A 22,579-nucleotide genomic window follows, 5' to 3' on the forward strand; every position below is an offset into this window, starting at 1 on the left:
AGCACCCAAAAGTCCTCAGGTGGGAAATGCAAGGCTTACGACCCATCCAAGCCTCATAAGGTGTGATAGTCTGCAATGCCTTTGTAGGACATCTATTCAAGATGTAATTTGCACACATGACCACATCCAACCACAACTTATTAGGAAAATTTTTGCCTTTCAACATGCATCTGGCCATTTCCATCGTTGATCTATTCTTCCGCTCAGCCACGAGATTCTGTTGAGTATAAGGCACCGTGCATCAATGATTAATGCCAGGGAAAGCCAAAAAAACAACAAAATCCTTTGACATGTATTCACTCCCCCTGTCTGTATTAATGTGAGCAATGTGCAGCCCACTCTCATTCTCAGCCAAGGCAATAAAGTGCTTGAAGCATGAAGAAACATTAGACTTGGATTTTAATGCAAAAATCCAAGTGTACCTGGTGAAATCATCAATAAAAGTAACAAAATAGTAGAATCCCCCAAGAGCTGCAACCCTCATGGATCCACAAACATCATTATGAACTAGATAAAGCTTACATAAAGCACCAACTCTCCCATCCTTGGGAAACGCAGCATGGTGCATCTTACCAAGTAAGCATGATTCAGAAACATGTTTGGTCGGCGTATGCATTTTGGAGATCCACAACCATATCTTCCTTATATAACTTCACCAGGGCTCCAAAATTGAGATGTCCAAACCTCTCATTCCACAAATGAGTATCTGCCATGATAGAATCAATAGCAAAGGCATGTGCATCGGCAAGTGCAGCACATCATCTGAACATCTGTCATAAGTATCAAGTCTGTAAAGACTGCTAGGGTAGAGGCATGTGTAACATCATACACTGCACACCTCACACCATCAAAAATAACTTGAAAGCCACATGTAGCAATGGCTAAAATAGAAATGAGGTTCTTATGAATGCCTGAAACATAAAGCACATACTCTAGAGTGACAATACCACCAAAGACAGAAGTAAGAGCAACTTGCCCAATACATTTCACAGTATATGATGTATTATTGGCACATGTGACACTTCCCCCCTTAGATGTAAGCTCCAATGAGCTGAATAACTTCCTGCAGGAAATGATGTGCTTGCTAGCACCACTATCAAAGAACCACGCATCACGAACATCTGAAACTGCCATACAAGCATCATGAACATCAGGATTATACTGACATGTAACCAAGAAAGCCCAAGTTTCGGAATTTACAGCATCTGTACGGAATTTCGAACTTGTCAAAAAAAAAACCGCACATGCGTCAAAAATTGCATGGAAATTCGTACATCTGTTAGAAATTGTACGGAAATCCATACATCTGTCAGAAAATTCTGTACTTCTATCTGGTTTGTCAGAATTTCAGTACATTCACTGTAAGTACGGGCTGCCTCGGGGTGTGTGCCAGTCATTTCTCAGAATTTTTAGCATTTTGGAGCTGTCTCGAGTTGCATGCCAGCATTTTGGAGCTGCCTCGAGATGTGTGCCGGCGTTTGGAGCCATTTGGAGCTGCTGAATTGATCCGGAGACTTCTCTTTGAGCCCTTCCCTCCTCATTTGGCATCCCTTTGCCTCGGGCTGCGAGCTTCTCTCCATTGGATCTCTTTCTCTCCATTTCTACGTGCTCTCCTCCTCGTGGGAGCACTTCTTTTCCTGTAATTCACATTTCCAGCCCTCATTTGCTCACTTTCAGAGCTTGTCACTGCTGTTCATCATTGGGTAAGCCGTTGTTGCATTGGTTTTTTCCAATTTCTGTTTCATTTGCATTTTGGAAAGGCCTTGTGTTGCCTTTGGGGTTTTTTCTTGCAACAGGGATACCTTGGGACAGCATAGTCTTTTGCAGACATAAGCTTTGAAGCTTGGGCCGATTTTTTGGCACTTGATTCTGAGAGGTTGCCTTTCTCTCATTTGCTTTGCCAGTTGATGCCTTTGCCTTGTATTCTAGTATCATGTCTGGTGGCAAAGATGATTTGTTTGGACTGATTGGGGCCGATGACAAGCTTGATGGCACCAATTATCCCATGTGGTCATACATGATGAGACATGTTTTGGTTGCCAAGAATCCATGGCATATTGTTTCAGGTTCTGAGGCCAGGCCTACACGCACTGTTACTGGTGCTACACTTGCAGCCTTTGCTTCTTCAAGTGATGGGTCTTCAGGCGAGGGTTCTACTGCTACAGCCAGGACTCCTGCACCTCGTGCTCCCCATGCTTTGCCTCCTTCACAAGAGCAAATTCAGTGGGATGGTCGTGATGCCAAAGCACATGCCTTGATTGCTCTTTTAGTGAAATGGGTTATTATCCCTCATATTCGGTCTTGCAAGACGGCTAAGCAAGCATGGGATCAGCTTGCATCTTTATATCAAGTGTGGAATGAGGTGAGGGTTGCCTATCTCCGCAAGCAGTTGAAAGATTTAAGCTTGATGAGGGTGGTAACATGGATGCCTATCTCACTAATGTGAAGGATTTGAAAGAGCAGTTTGCCAACAGTGATGAGATTATGCTTGATTCTCAAGTGGTTTCTAATACCCTTGATGGGTTGCTTGATTCATATCAAGGCTTTGCTACTACATTAAGGTTGGTTGCAGGGGGTGATGCCAATCATTTCTCATTTGACCAGCTTGTTGCTCTTCTTCTTTTGGAGAAGCAAAGTCGTGTGAATTACAATGCTACTATGGCTAGTGATCAAGCATTTGTTGCCCATCATAAACACAAAGGTAAAGGCAAGGTTTCAGCTGGAAAGCCCTCTCATTCCCATGCTGATCATTCACATGGTGTCTCTTCTTCAGGGGATAACAAAAAGAAGAAGAGATGTAACTATTGCAGGAAACTTGGGCATGATATTCCTTAATCCAGGAAGCGCATGTCAGTATAATCCTTTGCCTCTTATGCATGTGCCAAAGTCTTCTTCTATTCGGGATGCAGAAGTGCCTCTTTTACTAGAATCTTTTCATCCCATGTTACAACAGGTTTTTGACCCTGTGATTCAAAAATTTCGGGTACCAACCTATATCAAGAAGAATCACAAGGACAAAAAACAATTGGTTTTTATTGATGGTGTAGTTTCATCACTGCATCAGTTTTTATAGAGCAATAATTTGAAGCTAGATGATAATGTGTTTGATCCTCCCCCAGCTTGATATGTAACTTTTAGCTTGATATGTAACTTTTTACTTGGTTGCTCGTGACTTTTGCTCTAAAGCTTTACTAGTAAATTTTTTTCTCGTTACTTATTGGTGGGTTTTTACCTCCTTTGAGGTTTCTCACACATAAATATAAGATTTCACTAAAAAAAGTAAGTGTGTGTGTGTGTGTGTGTGTGTGTGTGTGTGTGTGTGTGTGTGTGTGTGTAATATAGATATATCTACATATACATACACACACACACACACACACACATATATTTATTTATATTTATTTATTTATATGTATGTGTATATGTATATGTATGTATGTGTAACACACACACACACAAAATATATGCACGCATGTGTGTGTGTACATACATACATACATACATACATACATACATACATACATATATATATATGTATATATATATAATAGCACGTGTGCCCTATATAAATCCGTTTGCAGTGTTTTTAAGTATGCATGCATATACATTCAAGAAAGATTATCAGACTTTGTTGACAAGATGACCACATCTTGCTGATTAACCAACCTGGATAATCATTCTTGCACGAGAAGGATAGGGTACTTCCTACAGATTGAAATGAAATACGTAGTTCCTTTCCACCAGATAGATTTTGGCAATCACACTATCTTGTAGTTATAGCATTGGTCTCATCCTTGCAAAGGGGCAGAAAATCAGACAGGCCATACTCTTGACACAGGAGCAAAAAATTAATGCATTTAACAAAGATAATCCAAGTTGTCAACAAGCTTGAAGTTCAATACTGAAAAATGAAGGAAATACCTGACCCCAACCAATGTCAAGCCCAGAAATCTCTACACTTTGACAGCTGCCTGACCTCCATTTTAAATGAGCAATTTCTGTTGCTCCACCTGTCAACTGCATTTCCCACAGTAAGTGTCACACCCAAAAGACCACAAGCACCCTTCAAGATGATACATGCAGGTCAGTTCATTGTTAGTCATTACCACTTTACAAACTGTCAGGAATGAGATAGGCTCTATGAATAACTTAGTTTTGTGACTTGTCACAAGGGCACCCAAGCACCAGCAATACAAGCACAAAGCTAGAGCTATGCAGAATAGTTATCAATAAAGAAATGAAAGATAATGTAAAGCTGTCATGAGCCACGAATCTCAAAAGCATGGGTACCTAGACCTTGGGGCCTCTTGTGGCAGAGTCACTAGACCAATCTTAGATCCACAAGAAATATCAAAAAGCATCATGCCAAATGTAGCAAGGAGCCTATTTGCGAGAGAACAGGCGCCAGTGCCCCAGTAGAGAAGCTTCATGCTGGTGCTATCTAAAACCAGTGGACACTTTTGATTACAAGGAATATTAATCCATACCTAGAAACCTATCTAATGAGTTACTTGTCCCTTGCCATCCAGTCAAAAATCCAGTCCAAACTCTAGCTAGCAAGCTCCAGAAACAAATGGACTTATGCTAGTTGATACGAGCTCCAGCTACACTGTGAACGGTCCCAAAAGCTGCTATGTTCGGGTTTGAATGTAGCATGACCTCAAATGGGCAAGTCCTTGGAGAGACCAATGATAATGTGTATAAATGTAGATATAAAGTGGTTATGTTGTATTTTGAAAGGGATTTGTAACCGGCCTTTGACTGACAAAGGACAGTATAACTGACACTATTTTCTCACAACTCTGAAATACAGCCAACATGTACCATTGTCATTGCCCACACACAATACTTAGAGCATATAACTTCACAGCATAGCATCACTGAACCATACAAAACAAGGGAGGCTAGAATGCCCCTACTCAAAAGCATACACAGCGACACCTGTTGGCCCCAACACTTGGTGCCCCTTGCGGTATTTATTTATTTACTGGTTAGCTCAAATACAAGGGACTCCCTTCATGAGCTCACCCGTGGGTGCAACCCAGTACAATGCCAACCCGTGGCTGTGCCAGTGACCAACTCCCAGTGCTATTCTCTTGGTTCCCTTCAGTGGCCATACATATCACAAGCAAAACAAACCAGCATCATGCCAAGCAATGCATCCACATAAATCAAAGCCATTACTGAGCCCAAGGCTTGCCACTGCACCCCCAAGAAGAGAGTATCACAACCAGTGCCCCACTCCTCTCCCGGGCCAATGGCAAGGCATCCAACCTTGCAAAAACTCAACAAGAATGACAGTAGCACAGAGCAGAAGGAGAAGACAAGAATTTGGCCAACAAACGGAGCCTGTTTCAGCTCGAAACAGCCCCAGAACATGGTTGAACAACAGACATCAAACTCTGGTAGGAGGGAGCTGCCCTTGACTGACTTCCAGCGCCAGCAAAGGTCACAAAAGAGAGCGTCCAGCAAGCTGTAGCAAATATGCCATGAATGCGTCTGCCAGAAGGAGTTTTCAACCCATAAACACCTTAGAACTCAGTGCGCCTTGCACTAGACAGACGCTAGGAGCGAGGCATCCAAAATATGGCCTCAGATGCAGGAAAGAACTTCTTTTGTCGCAAAGAAAGTCAAGAAAACCTTCAGAAAAGGCCCAAAATGAAGGCGTCCAAGTCTAGGAAGCATGCCAGCAGCAAGAAACACCAAGGGCAAGAGAGCTGTCGCGGAAAAAGCTTCAAAATCCACTTCAGCCGGCCAGAGGAGAGCTGCAAAAATCCGCCATCTTCAAAAGAAGACTCCTCTGGTAGGGGAGAAGACCCAAAACAGCAAGGAAGGGAAGGAAAAGGCTCCAGGGCCTTCCAGGTGCTTCCAGAGGTGACACACAGGTGCCACAAGGCAAGCAAAGAGGCCACACAAGCTCCACACACAGAAACATGGCAAATGGTGTGTGGGATTTTAATGCCCCTAGGGGGGTCATTTGGCAAACCATGACCCTAATGCTTAATACCAACAACCATAGTATATAGGGACCTCTAGTGGGTCAATATTAAAAGGATGACCCCAGTGAACTAAACCAATGACCTTAGAGAATAGAACCACTCTAATAGCACTAGGAGTTACACTTGTTGCACATGAAATCATAGGTACCCTTTGGACATTAACTAATGCCCCTAGCCTGGCACCCCTAGGCCAAATTCAGTGACAGTTAGTTTAGACACTTCACCATCACCATCACGTCCCCGTGACAGATTGGTCAAGAATTTAGTTGTCAAGGACTTTGATGATCGCGACTAGAAGGCTTTGAAAGAATTTGTTTAGGGCACCTGCAGGTCTTCTGTATAGGCTAGGGAAACTTGTACGTAATAGTTTGGTCGTTGTATCGAAAGTCCTAGCATATACATTGGACCTCACACTCCTGCTGCCTACACACACCCAGCTTGGGTTTTCTTCTCATAAATCATCGCAATCCTCATGATTAGCCTCCCAGTATGTAGAACAAAATTGTCCCCCGTCTCCCTAGAAAGGCCCTTACTATTCCTAGCCTTTGCTAGATTTTACCCCTTCCCCCATGCATGTAACCACTTTAGCCGCTTTGGGTCTCAAATGGTGTGAGGCAAAGCATAAATTACCCTCGGGTTTGCTTATCCTGAAAAAGGATGCACCTGTTCCTAGTAGAAGTGGTTGGAAGAGGTTTGACTAATGCTGGCGGGACAAGCAGGGGTGCAAAATCGTCTCTTTGATTGAGGTAAATCTGATCTCCAGGTTTTGGGACAGCTTGGACTGATTGAACTTCGTATCACAACGAAGGTAGGTAGCAGAGAAATCTGCAACACACCTTAGTGTTTGTGCTATAACGATTGGCTTGGAATTTTGCAGAAGAGCTATGTGTTAGCCAAAAGTCTTGGCAAGAGAGGCTTGGCTTGTTCAAGCAGGTATGTGCTGCCTTCAGCGAATTACTTGCTTGTGGAACTGGTGATGATTTGATCAGGCAAATGGGTTTGCTGCCTAATTCGAGGCTTTGAGCAGCATGGAATAGCTTCGTTGCTGTTTCTAGAAGCTGGCTAACCTGCAGCGTCGCTGCAGCAACCTGTTAGCTACAGGAAGTAAGAATTTCAATATGGAAAAATAGAGGGTCAACTAGGGCTGAGCAGAATTTGCCACGACCATTTTTGCTTCTTTTTTTTGGGAGGGAGAATCTGCTACAACTGTTTCAATTTCTACCTTGTTTCAATTTCTACCTTGGTTGTGTCGCTGATTCTGGGTAGAGCATTCAAGTGTAGGTAGTGTGCACTTTGGACATGCTTGTAGTTGTGAACTGCACTCTGTTTGTGGCCTTGCATGTCAAAAAGAGTGCATGCACCAGACTAGGATTAGACACCAAACTAGGGAATGCAAAGTTCTCCACCATGTACTCTACTCTAAACCTTGGATCCTCCTTCTAACCCTTTAACTCCTTATGAACCCTGGAACCCCTTCTGAACCCTCGAATCTCTTCTAAGCGCTCTGGAACCTCTTCTAAGCCTTGGAACCCCTTATGAATGCTGAGCCTCCCTCTAACCCTTAAACTTTTTCTAAAACTTTCAACCCCCAATGGAGGTGAAAGTCTTCATTACCCCAACCATGATGATGCACATTCCTTTCATACAACCATGCACGATATTTGCTTACCACACTTAAGCCTACATCTCTCACTGGAATACGACCCAAGGTCATAAGCTACACTTATATCACAACGACGACACCAATCGATATTATTATCCATTGGGATGCTTTGTCCATCAAAAGTTGTTCTTCCTCGCTTTGATATACTTAATAGAAGTCTCTTTTTTTCCCCTTCATCTGTTTTTTTTTTTTGCCGGGGCCGAGGGGGGTATTGTTGTTCTCTTCTATGCCTTTTGCAAGATTTGTAATAAAGTACTAGCTAAATTTCCTAGTTATAGGTACAAAATAGATTAATAAGATTTAAAATTTTATGCGTATGACTTGAGCTGCCATCCGTTTAATAAACATAAAAGAAAAGAAAAAAAGAAGCGACTGCAAGACCCTACGAAGGCCACGAAATTGAATTATCACACTAAAGCTAATCTTCTCTCATCCATACAAAGTTACTTCATAAATGTGTTACCAGCATTCTATGCAAAGACCTTTTTCAATACAACCATGGAGTCACTGAAACTCACAAGATCGCATGTAGCATATTTTATGGACTCCAATTTCGGGAAACAAGGCCGCACACTCTGAACCACCAAAAAAGCACCATCAATCCTCAAACTCATTCATACTAGAAAAAATCATTTCTTATGCATTCATAAAAGCTCAATCTTTAAAAAACAATGAGAAGAATTCTCAAAATTTAATTCCATTCCAACACACAAAATCGTCCATACATCAACATTTAAAGAATCCAGTAGAAACACCCCACGTATCTAAAATATATGGCCTTTGAAATTTTAAAGCAACTAGATTTAGTGGATACCAGAAGCAGTGAATTGGCTTCAAGTAGGTCATAGCCTAGCAGCCAATACATGTATGTAAGCTGTAACAAAGTCAGGAAAAGTAAAAACTGTGAGCATAAATTTGACCTTGACTTCACAAATCAAATCAAAGAGCTCCTAAACAGGACCTATTCATATTACTTTCATGAAAAAAACTCTAAATAGCCAAAAAACAGAGTTGTATGGCATTACTTTCAACGTGCTATGATACGCAGCTTGAAACACTCAACAGGTGATCCTTTAGTTTTATTTTCTTATTTTCAAGAGGGGCATGAAGAACCACAATGGGCATGAACATCAGTTCATACCAAACATAAAACTTAAGGGTGGCAATATGTGGAGTACATTAAAAACCCATGTACACGGTTTGTTGTGGGGTCACATATCAATCGGTTTCCAAAAACAATACTTAAAATACACATGTACAATGTTTGTTGTTAAAAACATCACTTAAAGCTAAGAGGCAAGAACCAAGCCGAACCTTGCTAAAAAGTTGCAATAATCAATAACAACTTTGTCTTTGCACAAACATTCATTTCTTGGAAAATTCTTTGCACTTTGAGTCCCAAAAGTCGATGAAAGGGCTATCAAAAATTATCTCATCCGAACCATCAATGGCCAGGAGTATGTCTATCAACATTAGAGATACATTGATGAACATGGAATCCTTCATCAACACTTTGGGTATTAAAAAACCATCATTACTAGGACTACTATCCCTACGTTGCTATACATAGATTGCCTAATTTTGATTTCAAACACACAAAAAAATCCTAACGAGGCTCTACAGTCATGGCAACCATCAATTGCTTATAAGGCACAAGCCTCTGACGCCAACATCTAGTAGTAGCCCATTTGAAATCCCAATTTGAATCAAGGTACCACCCAAAGTGATATCCCTTGATAATTGATCACATACCACATGTATCTCTGAGACATCTTAGTACCTTCACGTCACCATTGTCTCAAAACTCTCTTACCAATGAGGCTCAATTTCCACCTCTTTGTCTTCAAGGTCTTCCATCCTCCATCTCTGAAGTCTTCAAGTACCAAAGAATAATTCTGACAAAACGGATCACCAAAACATGCTAAAACAATCACAAATAAAGTAAGGAAGAATGTTGACCTTGAACTTGAGCTTATAGTCATCTTTCCACAATTGTGAAATTCCACCAACTAAATTTTCAGCTTTGGCTACAAATGTAGCTTCTGTTGGTCCCTCCAAGCAAGCCACATACCTAAGATGCCTGCTACGGAAGTCCACCGACCAGACTAGTCTCATGTAACTGTGAAACATCGCTACAACTTATGTATCCAAACCCATCATGCCTCAAACTCAAGCGATCCACCTAATAAAGCTATGATCATGTACAAGCCTCCCTCCTCATCCCCTCATGCAACAAACTTGACCTATGTCTTCTAACCTAAGTTCTAACATAACCTCATGGACGTTGAATTCTACCTCCATATTATGCTTCATCAAAGCACTCACAATACCTTCATATTACGGTTTTAAGGACAACAAACTTGACCTATGTCTTCTAACCTAAGTTCTAACATAACCTCATGGACGTTGAATTCTACCTCCATATTATGCTTCATCAAAGCACTCACAATACCTTCATATTACATCACCTTTGATTGTAGTGACCAAAATCATTAGGGGAGAATCCGGTTCAAAAAACTCTCGCAAAGAATGGATTAGTGAAAGTTTAGTTTTCATAATACAGGCCTACGTGTAGGAGTCATAATGGAGGATTAGGTGGTTTTGGTAGACTGCAAAGGGTATTGCAAGCTATTATGATGGACAAAAAGTCTGGTGGTCACTGTGTAAGGCTTTGAGCCAGCTAGTCAGCGTTTCAAGCATTAAAGTTTTGCTAGGGGTATGTGGCATGCACATGAACACATGGCACGCTCGCGTTTCGCGCGGCCTACTCTGATACATGCACAATGCTATAGCGGTGCAATGCATGCCCACTTGCACATACCTTAAATGCACACCACCCCCTCTTTGTGAATTTTGGACATGTGGCAACAAGCGGTTCCCCCCTCCCCAACTCGTGGCAGTTTTCTTCTCAAAATCCATGGCATTTCTTCAACATAAACCCCCCTCTTTCAAATTGAAACCACCTATGGACTTAGGCATAGTAAGTGCACATGCCACCTCAATATGGCATGGGACCACAAATGGAGCACTCTCATTGGTACACCTCAAATCCCTCACTAATTCCTTAAAATTAGAAAACAATAATTTGGGGCCCCTTTAAGACCCCAATTCTCCTCTAACATGTCATCCAATGATTGAAAATCCATATGAAAAAAGTGATTATATATCCTAGCATTCCATGTCCATGGTGGCTATTTCAATCCATACAAGGACTTGTCCAATCTATAAACTTATTTTGTTTATGTTTGACAACATATGTTTCTACTAGGTCGTATAGATTTCTTTATCCAAGTAACCCTTCAAGAATGTGTTTTTAACATCCATTTGGTACCTAGGCTAATCAAAGTGAGAAGCTAATGCAATAATAGTCCTAACTATTGTCAACTTTGCACTTGATTCTCTTATAGTCTTTGCAATAACCTTGGCAACTAGCTTGCTTTGTAATTGTTAACTCTTCCAGTCTATATATCCACTATTAACAATTGTCATCTTTACAGTTGATTTCTTCATAATCTTTGCACCAACCCTTGGCAACTAACTTGCTTTGTAATTTTCATCTTTACAGATGATTCCTTCATAATCTTTGCAATAACTGAAACGACCAAACTACAAAGTATGGAATCACGAGCGATGGCACACTATTAAACCACCCAACTAGCCTCTGGCAAACCAAGCTCAAAAAGATGCCATGCGTTTTTCCTCCTACATGCTTTCACTAGAGTCCACAATTCCCTAGATGGTTCTACATGCACACGTCATAATTCTAGGGCGTTACTTAAATGCACCATTTACCCCTCTCTTGGGTATGTTTTTAATTCCATTTGCCCCTTGGCAATTGCGCACCTAGGCCCCTGACCTCAGGACATCTAGTATGCGCCATTTCGCCCTCACCAAGGACCTTGACACTAATTCCTTTAACAGTTTACATGAAGCACACTAAAATATAATACAAAAGTTGGTCTTCCCAAAAGGAAAATGTCCACTGACCCTTCCGAGTCATGTTATCTCAACTAGAGCATAACAATAACCCTTGCCAACTAACTTGCTTTGTAATTATCAACTATTCCACCCTAATGACGCTAAACTCTATGTATCGATTTACAATTTACAGGCATCTTTACTTCTGGAAGATCTCTGAGTGACAATCATAAGAGCACTATACTCTTCAACCATGGCATATTGATGTTCTAAAGCTTCTCTAAAAGATGTCAATTCTTCGATTACCATGACTTTTACCATAATATGTGAAGCCAATTTTGTACGTTCACCTTTTTACTAATTTTCTTTCACGAAAAGATTTGACCTATAATATGAAACTTTCAAGAATTTATGTAATTATTTAAGTTGTTGCGATATCCACAATCTTTTTCATTTTTTACTTTTTTTTGTTTTGTATAGTCACATAGACTGGAGACTTTCAAGATTTGCTCGTAATGAAACTCTACAAATAATAGGGATAGGAGAAAATAATGGTACTAAATAAAAAAGTAGCTCATCAATGATAACGTCTGTGAAGACTATGAGTCTTCACTAGATAACATCTAGTGAAGACTTTCAAGATTTGCTCGCAATGAAACTCTACAAATAATAGGGATAGGAGAAAATAATGGTACTAAAATTGTCATGGGCCGAGCAAAATAAAAAAATGTCTCATCAATGATAGCATCTGTGAAGACTATGAGTCTTCTCCTAACTACATCACAAAGTCTGTGTCCCTTGGTATTCTTCGTTGTATCCATTAAAACACATGTAATTTGACATCAAGTTTCTTTTTGAGTTCATCTATAAGATGATAGGCTAGAGAGCCAATGCTCTTAAATAATTCACTAAATGTTTCGCCTAAGAAAGCTTCTTCTCATACAGTTAGACTTTTGTTCATCAAATATATTATTGTTACATATGCTTCACCCCAATACGGTTTTAGAACTTTATTTTTGTCTAGCATGCAGTAGATTCTCCAATAATTTCATTCTTCTTTTCTACAATTCCCTTTTATTGTAGCATGTATGCGTACATAAATTGTCTTTACTAGCCTGGGAGCAATAGCTAGAGGAAGGGATATGTAGTATGGGACGCATGTCTAGACTTCGAGGCTGGTAGCTCTCTTCGGTGGTCTAGACCTCAGGCTGAAGGGTGGCTCGATGTATTGAGCCTATGGCTGGGAGGTGAGCTCCTAGCTGCAACCAGCCTATTCCTGCCACCTATTCTTTAGTTGGCAGCTCTTCATTGTCTACAATCGACTATTTGTTCTCTTTATCCTGGCAGATCTACTGCAACTCTAGCCACTACAAGCCTGCCAATCTCAAGTACTTGCGGCTCTCTTTTGCGAAGGGAGAAATGATACCTTCTCTAAACTGAGCCGTACTGCCACGTGTTCCCTCCGGCCTGTTGCAGTCCACCAAGCTGGCTCCACACTGCCAGGTAAGTCCTTCTTTGTGCTGCCCACATGGCAGCCCATGTGGCAGCCTCCTAACTCTATGCTTTGCTTTGAGCTTGCTGCCCACATGGCAGCCTAGGTGCTGCCCATGTGGCAACCCCCTCTTCATGCTTTTCCCTGTGGGTATGCTGCTCACATGGCAACCAAAATGCTACCCATGTGGCAACCCTAACCCTAAGTCCACCTCCCCCATGCTCTCCTTATATGGGAGCTTACAGATGGAGAGGTGACTTTTCCAACACTCCCGCTCACCAACACATCTAGTCCCGATCCCGACTCGTCAATGAAGATGCTCCATTGATTCCATCTAGAAACCCTCTGGAACAATCCGGCGTCAATCTCGATTCCTAGCTTTTCATCCAGTGGCTCTTGCTCTGCCAGCTCCGGTCCTGTACAAGCAAACCACCCTGGTATACAGGTCAATCCAAGGTAGCACCTGATGGCACCACCACCTTCAGTCACCTTCCCGCCTTCAAACTTGAAAAGCCCAAGTACCATAATCTTCCAGCTATCCTCATAATGAGTAACCAATCTCAGGGTTTGTTTCAGCCCATCGTCCATCTGGCAAGATCTGCAACCAAGTAACAATCCTCGTACACCTATCTGAACCTGAGCCTACCTCCTTCTCGCAATGGCATGGCACAATCCTCCAGACAATGAAGTAGATTACCCCAAGCTCTGAATCAATTCAGCAAAGTCCTTGCCCTCAGGCTCCACTTCCCGTGAATGTACAATCAGGGCTCTCATACCATGTTAGAGGATATCCCATAGAGGAACACTGATAGAGCGCCCCAGGAATTTATAGAGAAGTGTTTAACTACGACATCCAGAATTTCTTTACTTGTGTGTACTCAACAAGCATGTGTGTGTATGCAAGCCAGTAAGTAGACAATCCTTCACAAGAGATACAGAACCAACCAAAATATATCTCTGTCTGCCTAGACACAATACAAAAGAAGTCCAGAGTATCATCAAATCGTGGTCCTCTGTCCTTACCCCAAAATATGTTGTCCTACTACCTCCGTGGCACTTCTAGATCCTTGAGCCTGCATGCTCCCCGATAAGCTTCTGTAGACTTTAGTCAATTGTGCCGACAAACGCACCTCCAAACTATCGCAGCAGTGAATGCCTCGAAGACTTGACCTCTTTGCTGCCTTGGTATGCAGCCAAACGTGAGGCCCAAGCTCTCCTGATGCATGTACCTCGATCCTTGTACGTTGTTGTCCTGGATGACAGCCAAAGGTGCAACCCTTCCCAAAGCTCTTTGTCTTCAAGTCCTTGCCACCTTCCTTGGTCTTGTGGAAACCCTTCTGGCTGACTGCATACTGCTCCAATTGGCTCCCTGAAATCTGCCACACTGGATGAATTATGAGCCCTTATGGCTCTCCTTATTTAGGCCCAGACGGCCCCAAAGCAACTGATACCACAGCCCTTCTATTGGCTGACCTGCTTTGTTGTGAGCTTGCTGCCCACATGGCAGCCTAGGTGCTGCCCATGTGGCAAACCATGCTTTTCCTTGCGGGTATGCTGCCCACATGGCAACCAAAGTGTTGCCATGGGGCAGCTCTAACCCTAAATCCACCTCCCCCATGCTCTCCTCATTTAGGGGCTTACACATGGAGAGGTGACTTTTCCAACACCCCTCTCACCAACACATCTAGTCCCGATCCCAATTCGTCGATGAAGATGCTCCATTGGTGACACATCCCCGCACTCCTGAAACCTCTAATCTGCAAAACAAACACACACCACGTGAGAAACTGAGCAGGCTGCTCACCACCCAACCATGACATCTACGGGATATGATCCCGAATCAGGAGATGTCCCCTCCGAGCCACGAGCTGAGCTACTGGCACGAACTCCCAATCAGATCCAAACCAGCCTGGTGTCCCATACCACCAGGTGGCGCTGTGAAGCCCTAGATCTGCAACTGGACCTTGGGCTACGCTAAGATGCAGGCGCGCGTCCGCAACTCAATCCAGGAACAGACCTAGCACCTGGGAACGAAACTTGCTCCCAACTGCACACTGAGAACTGAACCCCCTGGGCTCCTTTTATAGACTCGGGCCCCGAGCGCCAAAAATAGCGAAGACCTATAAATAGTTCGTACCCTTGCTACTCAACCCGAGAATCAAGCCTGCCTAGCTCTAAGCCTCCCCAGGCTACCTGAGCTAGTCTTGTGTACCCAGTACACGTCAGATACCAATCCGTGCACACGACATACTCCCCCTCCTCTACGACCTCACTCCTAAGTTCGCTAAAAAGCCGGGAAATGTTCTCTGGAGGTTTTGTAATGTCTCCCATGTTGCATCCTCCTCAACACGAACCTTCCACTTGATCTTGTATTCCGTGATAGATCGATTGGCAATGTGTCTGTCACGAAATTCAAGAATACACTCAGGTTCGTGGGGAATAAAAGTCAAATCTGTAACTTCTATTATCTCGTGAGGAGAAACAAGTTGATCTTCCGTACCCAAAACTTCTTTCAGTCTACTGACATGAAAGACTACATGGACTTTAACATCAGGAGGCAATTCTAGTCGATATGGAACAGGTCCAATTCTTTTAATGACCTTGAACGGACCACAGTATCTAGGGGATAATTTCGAAACCAAACCAATACTTAGGCTCTTGGATTCCTTAGGAATTCGCAAATATACCATCGTTCCTCAGAGAACTCTCTAGGCGAACGATGTCTATTAGCATAAAATCTGTCCCGATCTTGGGCACTTCTAATAGACTCCTTGGCAAACTGCAACATTTCTTGCATGGCTTGCAAGAAGTTCTTAGCAGCATCATTTTGAATCCCTTTTAACCCAACCATAACTGGTGACTTAGGTTGAAACCCGTACATAAGCATAAAAGGACTGTAACCAGTACTAGAATGCTTTGCACTGTTGTAAGCAAATTCTATCATAGGTAGATAATCTTCCCATTAGACTGTCTCTTAGATACATATGCCCGAAGCATGTCTTCAACCAACTGGTTAACCTTCTCTGTACTGCCATCGGATTGTGCATGATCCGAGGAACTCATACTGAGTAGTTTCTAACTTCTCAAAAACTAAGTGTCTAAAAGTTACTTGTAAACTTTGAGTCCCTGTCACTGACTATGTCAGATGGCAAACCATACAGCTTAAACAAGTGGTCCACAAACTCGTGACCCAGCTGAACAGCTGAAATAGTTATTCTAGTAGGTAAGAATCTAGCCATTTTTGTCAAACGGTCCACTATGACCCAAATGGAGTCATGACCCTTGCGCGTACGAGGCAAACCAGTAATAAAATCCATGGAAATACTTTCCCATTTATTACCTGGAATCTGTAATGGCTGTAATAAGCCCACGCTTCTAAGGCGTTCTGCCTTAGTAACCTAACAAACCCCGCAACCTACTACATAGTTCTCAATAAATGCACGCATCTTAGGCCAATAAAAGGTATGCTTCACAAGAGACAGAGTCCTATGTATACCCGGATGTCCCGCACTAGGAGCATCATGACACTCCCAGAGTATCTTGGATTTAAGGTCCAGAACATCCGGCACACAAATCTTTTCAATCCGGAACAGCAAGCCGTTCCTAATCATCCACTGACCTCCCGCCGCCTGTACCGTAGGTGGCACAATCCCTGAGTCCTGGTCAACCATGGAGCTCCAATCCTAGACTCTCTGCCAATAAGAACTGAAATGACTATCAGTCGCGTATAGCCCTCTCAAGGATTGAAATAGGTCTGACGATATTTCCGTAAATGACAGAGCATTTACAAACTTAGCTCGACTTAAGGCATCCGCCACACTATTCAACGAACCCTTACGATAACGTATTTCGAAATCAAAATCTTGCATTAATTCTGCCCATCTAGCTTTCCTTCCCCTCAATTCTGATCCATCACACACATACTTAATTGACTGATGATCAGTCAATACAAGGATCAAGTGGAAGGATCGTGTTGAGGAGGATGCAACATGGGAGACATTACAAAACCTACAGAGAACATTTCCGGGTTTTTTAGCGAACTCAGGAGTGAGTTCTTAGAGGAGGGGGAGTATGTCATGTGCACGGATTGGTATCTGACATGTACTCGGTACACAGGACTAGCTCAGGTAGCCTGGGGAGGCTTAGAGCTAGGCAGGCTTGATTCTCGGGTTGAGTAGCAAGGGTACGAACTATTTATAGGTCTTCGCTATCTTTGGCGCTCGGGGCCCGAGTCTATAAAAGGGGCCCAGGGGATTCAATTCTCAGTGTGCAGTTGGGAGCAAGTTTCGTTCCCAGGTGCCAGGTCTGTTCCTCGATTGAGTCGCGGACGCGCACCTGCATCTTAGCGTAGCCCAAGGCCCAGTGGCAGATCCAAGGCTTCACAGCGCCACCTGGTGGTATGGCACACCAGGCTGGTTTGGATCTGATTGGGAGTTCGTGCCAGTAGCTCAGCTCGTGGCTCAGAGGGGACATCTGATTCGGGATCACATCCCGTAGATTTCATGGTTGGGTGGTAAGCAGCCTACTCAGTTTCTCACGTGGTGTGGCACCTGGGAACGAAACTTGCTCCCAACTGCACACTGAGAACTGAACCCCCTGGGCCCCTTTTATAGACTCGAGCCCCGAGCGCCAAAAATAGCGAAGACCTATAAATAGTTCGTACCCTTGCTACTCAACCCGAGAATCAAGCCTGCCTAGCTCTAAGCCTCCCCAGGCTACCTGAGCTAGTCTGTGTACCCAGTACACGTCAGATACCAATCCGTGCACATGACATACTCCCCCTCCACTAAGAACTCACTCCTGAGTTCGCTAAAAAACCCGGAAATGTTCTCTGGAGGTTTTGTAATGTCTCCCATGTTGCATCCTCCTCAACACGATCCTTCCACTTGATCTTGTATTCCGTGATAGATCGATTGCCAATGTGTCTGTCACGAAATTCAAGAATACACTCAGGTTCGTGGGGAATAAAAGTCAAATCTGTAACTTCTATTATCTCGTGAGGAGAAACAAGTTGATCTTCCGCACCCAAAACTTCTTTCAGTCTACTAACATGAAAGACTGGATGGACTTTAACATCAGGAGGCAATTCTAGTCGATATGCAACTGGTCTAATTCTTTTAATGACCTTGAACGGACCACAGTATCTGGGGGATAATTTCGGAACCAAACCAACTTAGGCTCTTGGATTCCTTAGGAATTCGCAAATATACCATCGTCCTTCAGAGAACTCTCGAGGCGAACGATGTCTATTAGCATAAAATCTGTCCCGATCTTGGGCACTTCTAATAGACTCCTTGGCAAACTGCAACATTTCTTGCATGTCTCGCAAGAAGTTCCTAGCAGCATCATTTTGAATCCCTTTTAACCCAACCATAACTGGTGACTTAGGTTGAAACCCGTACATAAGCATAACAGGACTTTAACCAGTACTAGAATGCTTTGCACTGTTGTAAGCAAATTCTATCATAGGTAGATAATCTTCCCATGAAGACTGTCTCTTAGATACATATGCCCGAAGCATGTCTTCAACCAACTGGTTAACCTTCTCTGTACTACCATCGGATTGTGCATGATCCGAGGAACTCATACTTCGAGTAGTTTCTAACTTCTTAAAAAACAAGTATCCAAAAGTTACTTGTAAACTTTGAGTCCTTGTCACTGACTATGTCAGATGGCAAACCATACAGCTTAAACAAGTGGTCCACAAACTCGTGACCCAGCTGAACAGCTGAAATAGTTGTTCTACTAGGTAAGAATCTAGCCATTTTTGTCAAACGGTCCACTATGACCCAAATGGAGTCATGACCCTTGCGCGTACGAGGCAAACCAGTAATAAAATCCATGGAAATACTTTTCCATTTATTACCTGGAATCTGTAATGGCTGTAATAAGCCCGCGCTTCTAAGGCGTTCTGCCTTAGTAACCTGACAAACCCGGCAACCTACTACATAGTTCTCAATAAATGCATGCATCTTAGGCCAATAAAAGGTATGCTTCACAAGAGACAAAGTCCTATGTATACCCGGATGTCCCGCACTAGGAGCATCATGACACTCCCAGAGTATCTTGGATTTAAGGTCCAGAACATCCGGCACACAAATCTTTTCATTCCGAAACAGCAAGCCGTTCCTAATCATCCACTGACCTCCCGCCGCCTGTACCGTAGGTGGCACAATCCTTGAGTCCTGGTCAACCATGGAGCTCCAATCCTGGACTCTCTGCCAATAAGAACTGAAATGACTATCAGTCGCGTATAGCCCTCTCAAGAATACAAATAGGTCTGACGATATTTCCGTAAATGACAGAGCATTTACAAACTTAACTCGACTTAAGGCATCGCCACACTATTCAACGAACCCTTACGATAACGTATTTCGAAATCAAAATCTTGCATTAGTTCTGCCCATCTAGCTTTCCTTCCCCTCAATTCTAATCCATCACACACATAATTAATTGACTGATGATCAGTCAATACAAGGATCAAGTGGAAGGATCGTGTTGAGGAGGATGCAACATGGGAGACATTACAAAACCTCCAGAGAACATTTCCGGGTTTTTTAGCGAACTCAGGAGTGAGTTCTTAGAGGAGGGGGAGTATGTCATGTGCACGGATTGGTATCTGACGTGTACTGGGTACACAGGACTAGCTCAGGTAGCCTGGGGAGGCTTAGAGCTAGGCAGGCTTGATTCTCGGGTTGAGTAGCAAGGGTACGAACTATTTATAGATCTTCGCTATTTTTGGCGCTCGGGGCCCGAGTCTATAAAAGGGGCCCAGGGGGTTCAGTTCTCAGTGTGCAGTTGGGAGCAAGTTTCGCTCCCAGGTGCCAGGTCTGTTCCTGGATAGAGTCGCGGACGCGCGCCTGCATCTTACCGTAGCCCAAGGCCCAGTGGCAGATCCAGGGCTTCACAGCGCCACCTAGTGGTATGGGACACCAGGCCGGTTTGGATCTGATTGAGAGTTCGTGCCAGTAGCTCAGCTCGTGGCTCGGAGGGAACATCTCCTAATTCGGGATCACATCCCGTAGATGTCATGGTTGGGTGGTGAGCAGCCTACTCAGTTTCTCACGTGGTGTGGCACCTGGGAACGAAACTTGCTCCCAACTGCACACTGAGAACTGAACCCCCTGGGCTCCTTTTATAGACTCGGGCCCCGAGCGCCAAAAATAGCGAAGACCTAGAAGTGCTTCGTACCCTTGCTACTCAACCCAAGAATGAAGCCTGCCTAGCTCTAAGCCTCCCCAGCCTACCTAAGCTAGTTCTGTGTACCCAGTACACGTCAGATACCAATCCGTGCACATGACATACTCCCCCTCCTCTAAGAACTCACTCCTGAGTTCGCTAAAAAACCCGGAAATGTTCTCTGGAGGTTTTGTAATGTCTCCCATGTTGCATCCTCCTCAACACGATCCTTCCACTCGATCTTGTATTCCGTGATAGATCGATTGCGAATGTGTCTATCACGAAATTCAAGAATACACTCAGGTTCGTGGGGAATAAAAGTCAAATCTGTAACTTCTATTATCTCGTGAGGAGAAACAAGTTGATCATCTGCACCCAATACTTCTTTCAGTCTACTGACATGAAACACTGGATGTACTTTAACATCAGGAGGCAATTCTAGTCGATATGGAACAGGTCCAATTCTTTTAATGACCTTGAACAGACCACAGTATCTGGGGGATAATTTCGGAACCAAAATAGTACTTAGGCTCTTGGATTCCTTAGGAATTCGCAAATATACCATCGTTTCTTCAAAGAACTCTCTAGGCGAACGATGTCTATTAGCATAAAATCTGTCCCGATCTTGGACACTTCTAATAGACTCCTTGGCAAACTGCAACATTTCTTGCATGTCTTGCAAGAAGTTCTTAGCAGCATCATTTTGAATCCCTTTTAACCCAACCATAACTGGTGACTTAGGTTGAAACCCGTACATAAGCATAAAAGGACTATAACCAGTACTAGAATGCTTTGCACTGTTGTAAGCAAATTCTATCATAGGTAGATAATCTTCCCATGAAGACTGTCTCTTAGATACATATGCCCGAAGCATGTCTTCAACCAACTGGTTAACCTTCTCTGTACTGCCATCGGATTGTGCATGATCCGAGGAACTCATACTTAGAGTAGTTTCTAACTTCTCAAAAAAGAAGTGTCCAAAAGTTACTTGTAAACTTTGAGTCCCTGTCACTGACTATGTCAGATGGCAAACCATACAGCTTAAACAAGTGGTCCACAAACTCGTGACCCAGCTGAACAGCTGAAATAGTTGTTCTAGTAGGTAAGAATCTAGCCATTTTTGTCAAACGGTCCACTATAACCCAAATGGAGTCATGACCCTTGCGCGTACGAGGCAAACCAGTAATAAAATCCATGGAAATACTTTCCCATTTATTACCTGGAATCTGTAATGGCTGTAATAAGCCCGCGCTTCTAAGGCGTTCTGCCTTAGTAACCTGACAAACCCCGCAACCTACTACATAGTTCTCAATAAATGCACGCATCTTAGGCCAATAAAAGGTATGCTTCACAAGAGACAGAGTCCTATATGTACCCGGATGTCCCGCACTAGGAGCATCATGACACTCCCAGAGTATCTTGGATTTAAGGTCCAGAACATCCGGCACATAAATCTTTTCATTCCGGAACAGCAAGCCGTTCCTAATCATCCACTGACCTCCCGCCGCCTGTACCGTAGGTGGCACAATCCCTGAGTCCTGGTCAACCACGTACAGAATCCTGCTGACCGTACAGGTGACGCAGCTGTATGGATGGCTGACGCGATCCGTACGGCGGCTGATGACGCAGGGTGTGCGGCTGATGACGCAGCTGTACGGCCGCCTGGCGCAGGCTGTCCCGCCATTCGATGGCGCAATCTCTTCATAGGACAGAGAGGGCTCTTTGCAAGGCTATGGCTGGGGTTGGAGCCCTGCCCAACTATATAGGGAATAGGGCAGCTTAATTAGGAAGCCCTGCTTCCAGAAAAGGCTCACCCTCCCAGCTTTGGAGGGTGATGCTTTTTCGAAAAAAGCAACCCTCTTGCAGGGTGGCCACACCCTGCCCCTACACCTTGTGCCTCTCCCTGCCCTGGCCGAAAACCGTACCAGCCATGGCACCCAATCGCAGCCTCCACCGCAGCCCCGTCAGTCACTTCGCCTCTCTTTCCTTCTTCTCTGCTCTCTCCCTGCTACGTGCATCCTTCTCTCTCATCACCCTTCAGGAATTTCGAAACTCTCTCCTTCTTCCTCCTACCCTTTCCCTACATCCTGTCCACCCCTGCTAACCCAGGAACCCAGCAGAATTTGCAGCAGCAAATTTCGAATTTTAGGGCATACCTGGAGAAAGAAATCGTCAAAATTTCTCGCATACCTCAGGAGCTGGCTCTGATACCAACTCACACATCCCCGCACTCCTGAAACCTCTGATCTGCAAAACAAACACACCACGTGAGAAACTGAGCAGGCTCCTCACCACCCAACCATGACATCTACGGGATGTGATCCCGAA

At 43.7% G+C, this 22,579-nt stretch overlaps 1 protein-coding gene across 3 annotated transcripts in view; it reads right to left on the bottom strand.

The window, feature by feature from the left end:
• The window catches only part of SEX4 (dual specificity protein phosphatase (DsPTP1) family protein), a 58,622-nt gene that overhangs the window by 19,467 nt on the left and 16,576 nt on the right, over positions 1 to 22,579 (bottom strand). For 2 of the 3 annotated variants that reach the window (XM_087389394.1, XM_087389384.1), the window contains 3 exons: positions 8,477 to 8,536; positions 8,181 to 8,237; positions 3,922 to 4,017 (listed from right to left, as the gene is read on the bottom strand). In XM_087389394.1, the coding sequence (XP_087245520.1) occupies positions 3,922 to 4,017; positions 8,181 to 8,237; positions 8,477 to 8,536 (213 nt within the window). The remainder of the gene's footprint in view (positions 1 to 3,921; positions 4,018 to 8,180; positions 8,238 to 8,476; positions 8,537 to 22,579) is intronic. The other variant, XM_087389403.1, reaches the window with a different exon arrangement.

The sequence above is a fragment of the Dipteris shenzhenensis genome, chromosome 2, assembly GCF_047967505.1.
Source record: "Dipteris shenzhenensis isolate YYH24624 ecotype China chromosome 2, Dip_SZ_1.0, whole genome shotgun sequence".
NCBI classification, from domain to species: domain Eukaryota; kingdom Viridiplantae; phylum Streptophyta; class Polypodiopsida; order Gleicheniales; family Dipteridaceae; genus Dipteris; species Dipteris shenzhenensis.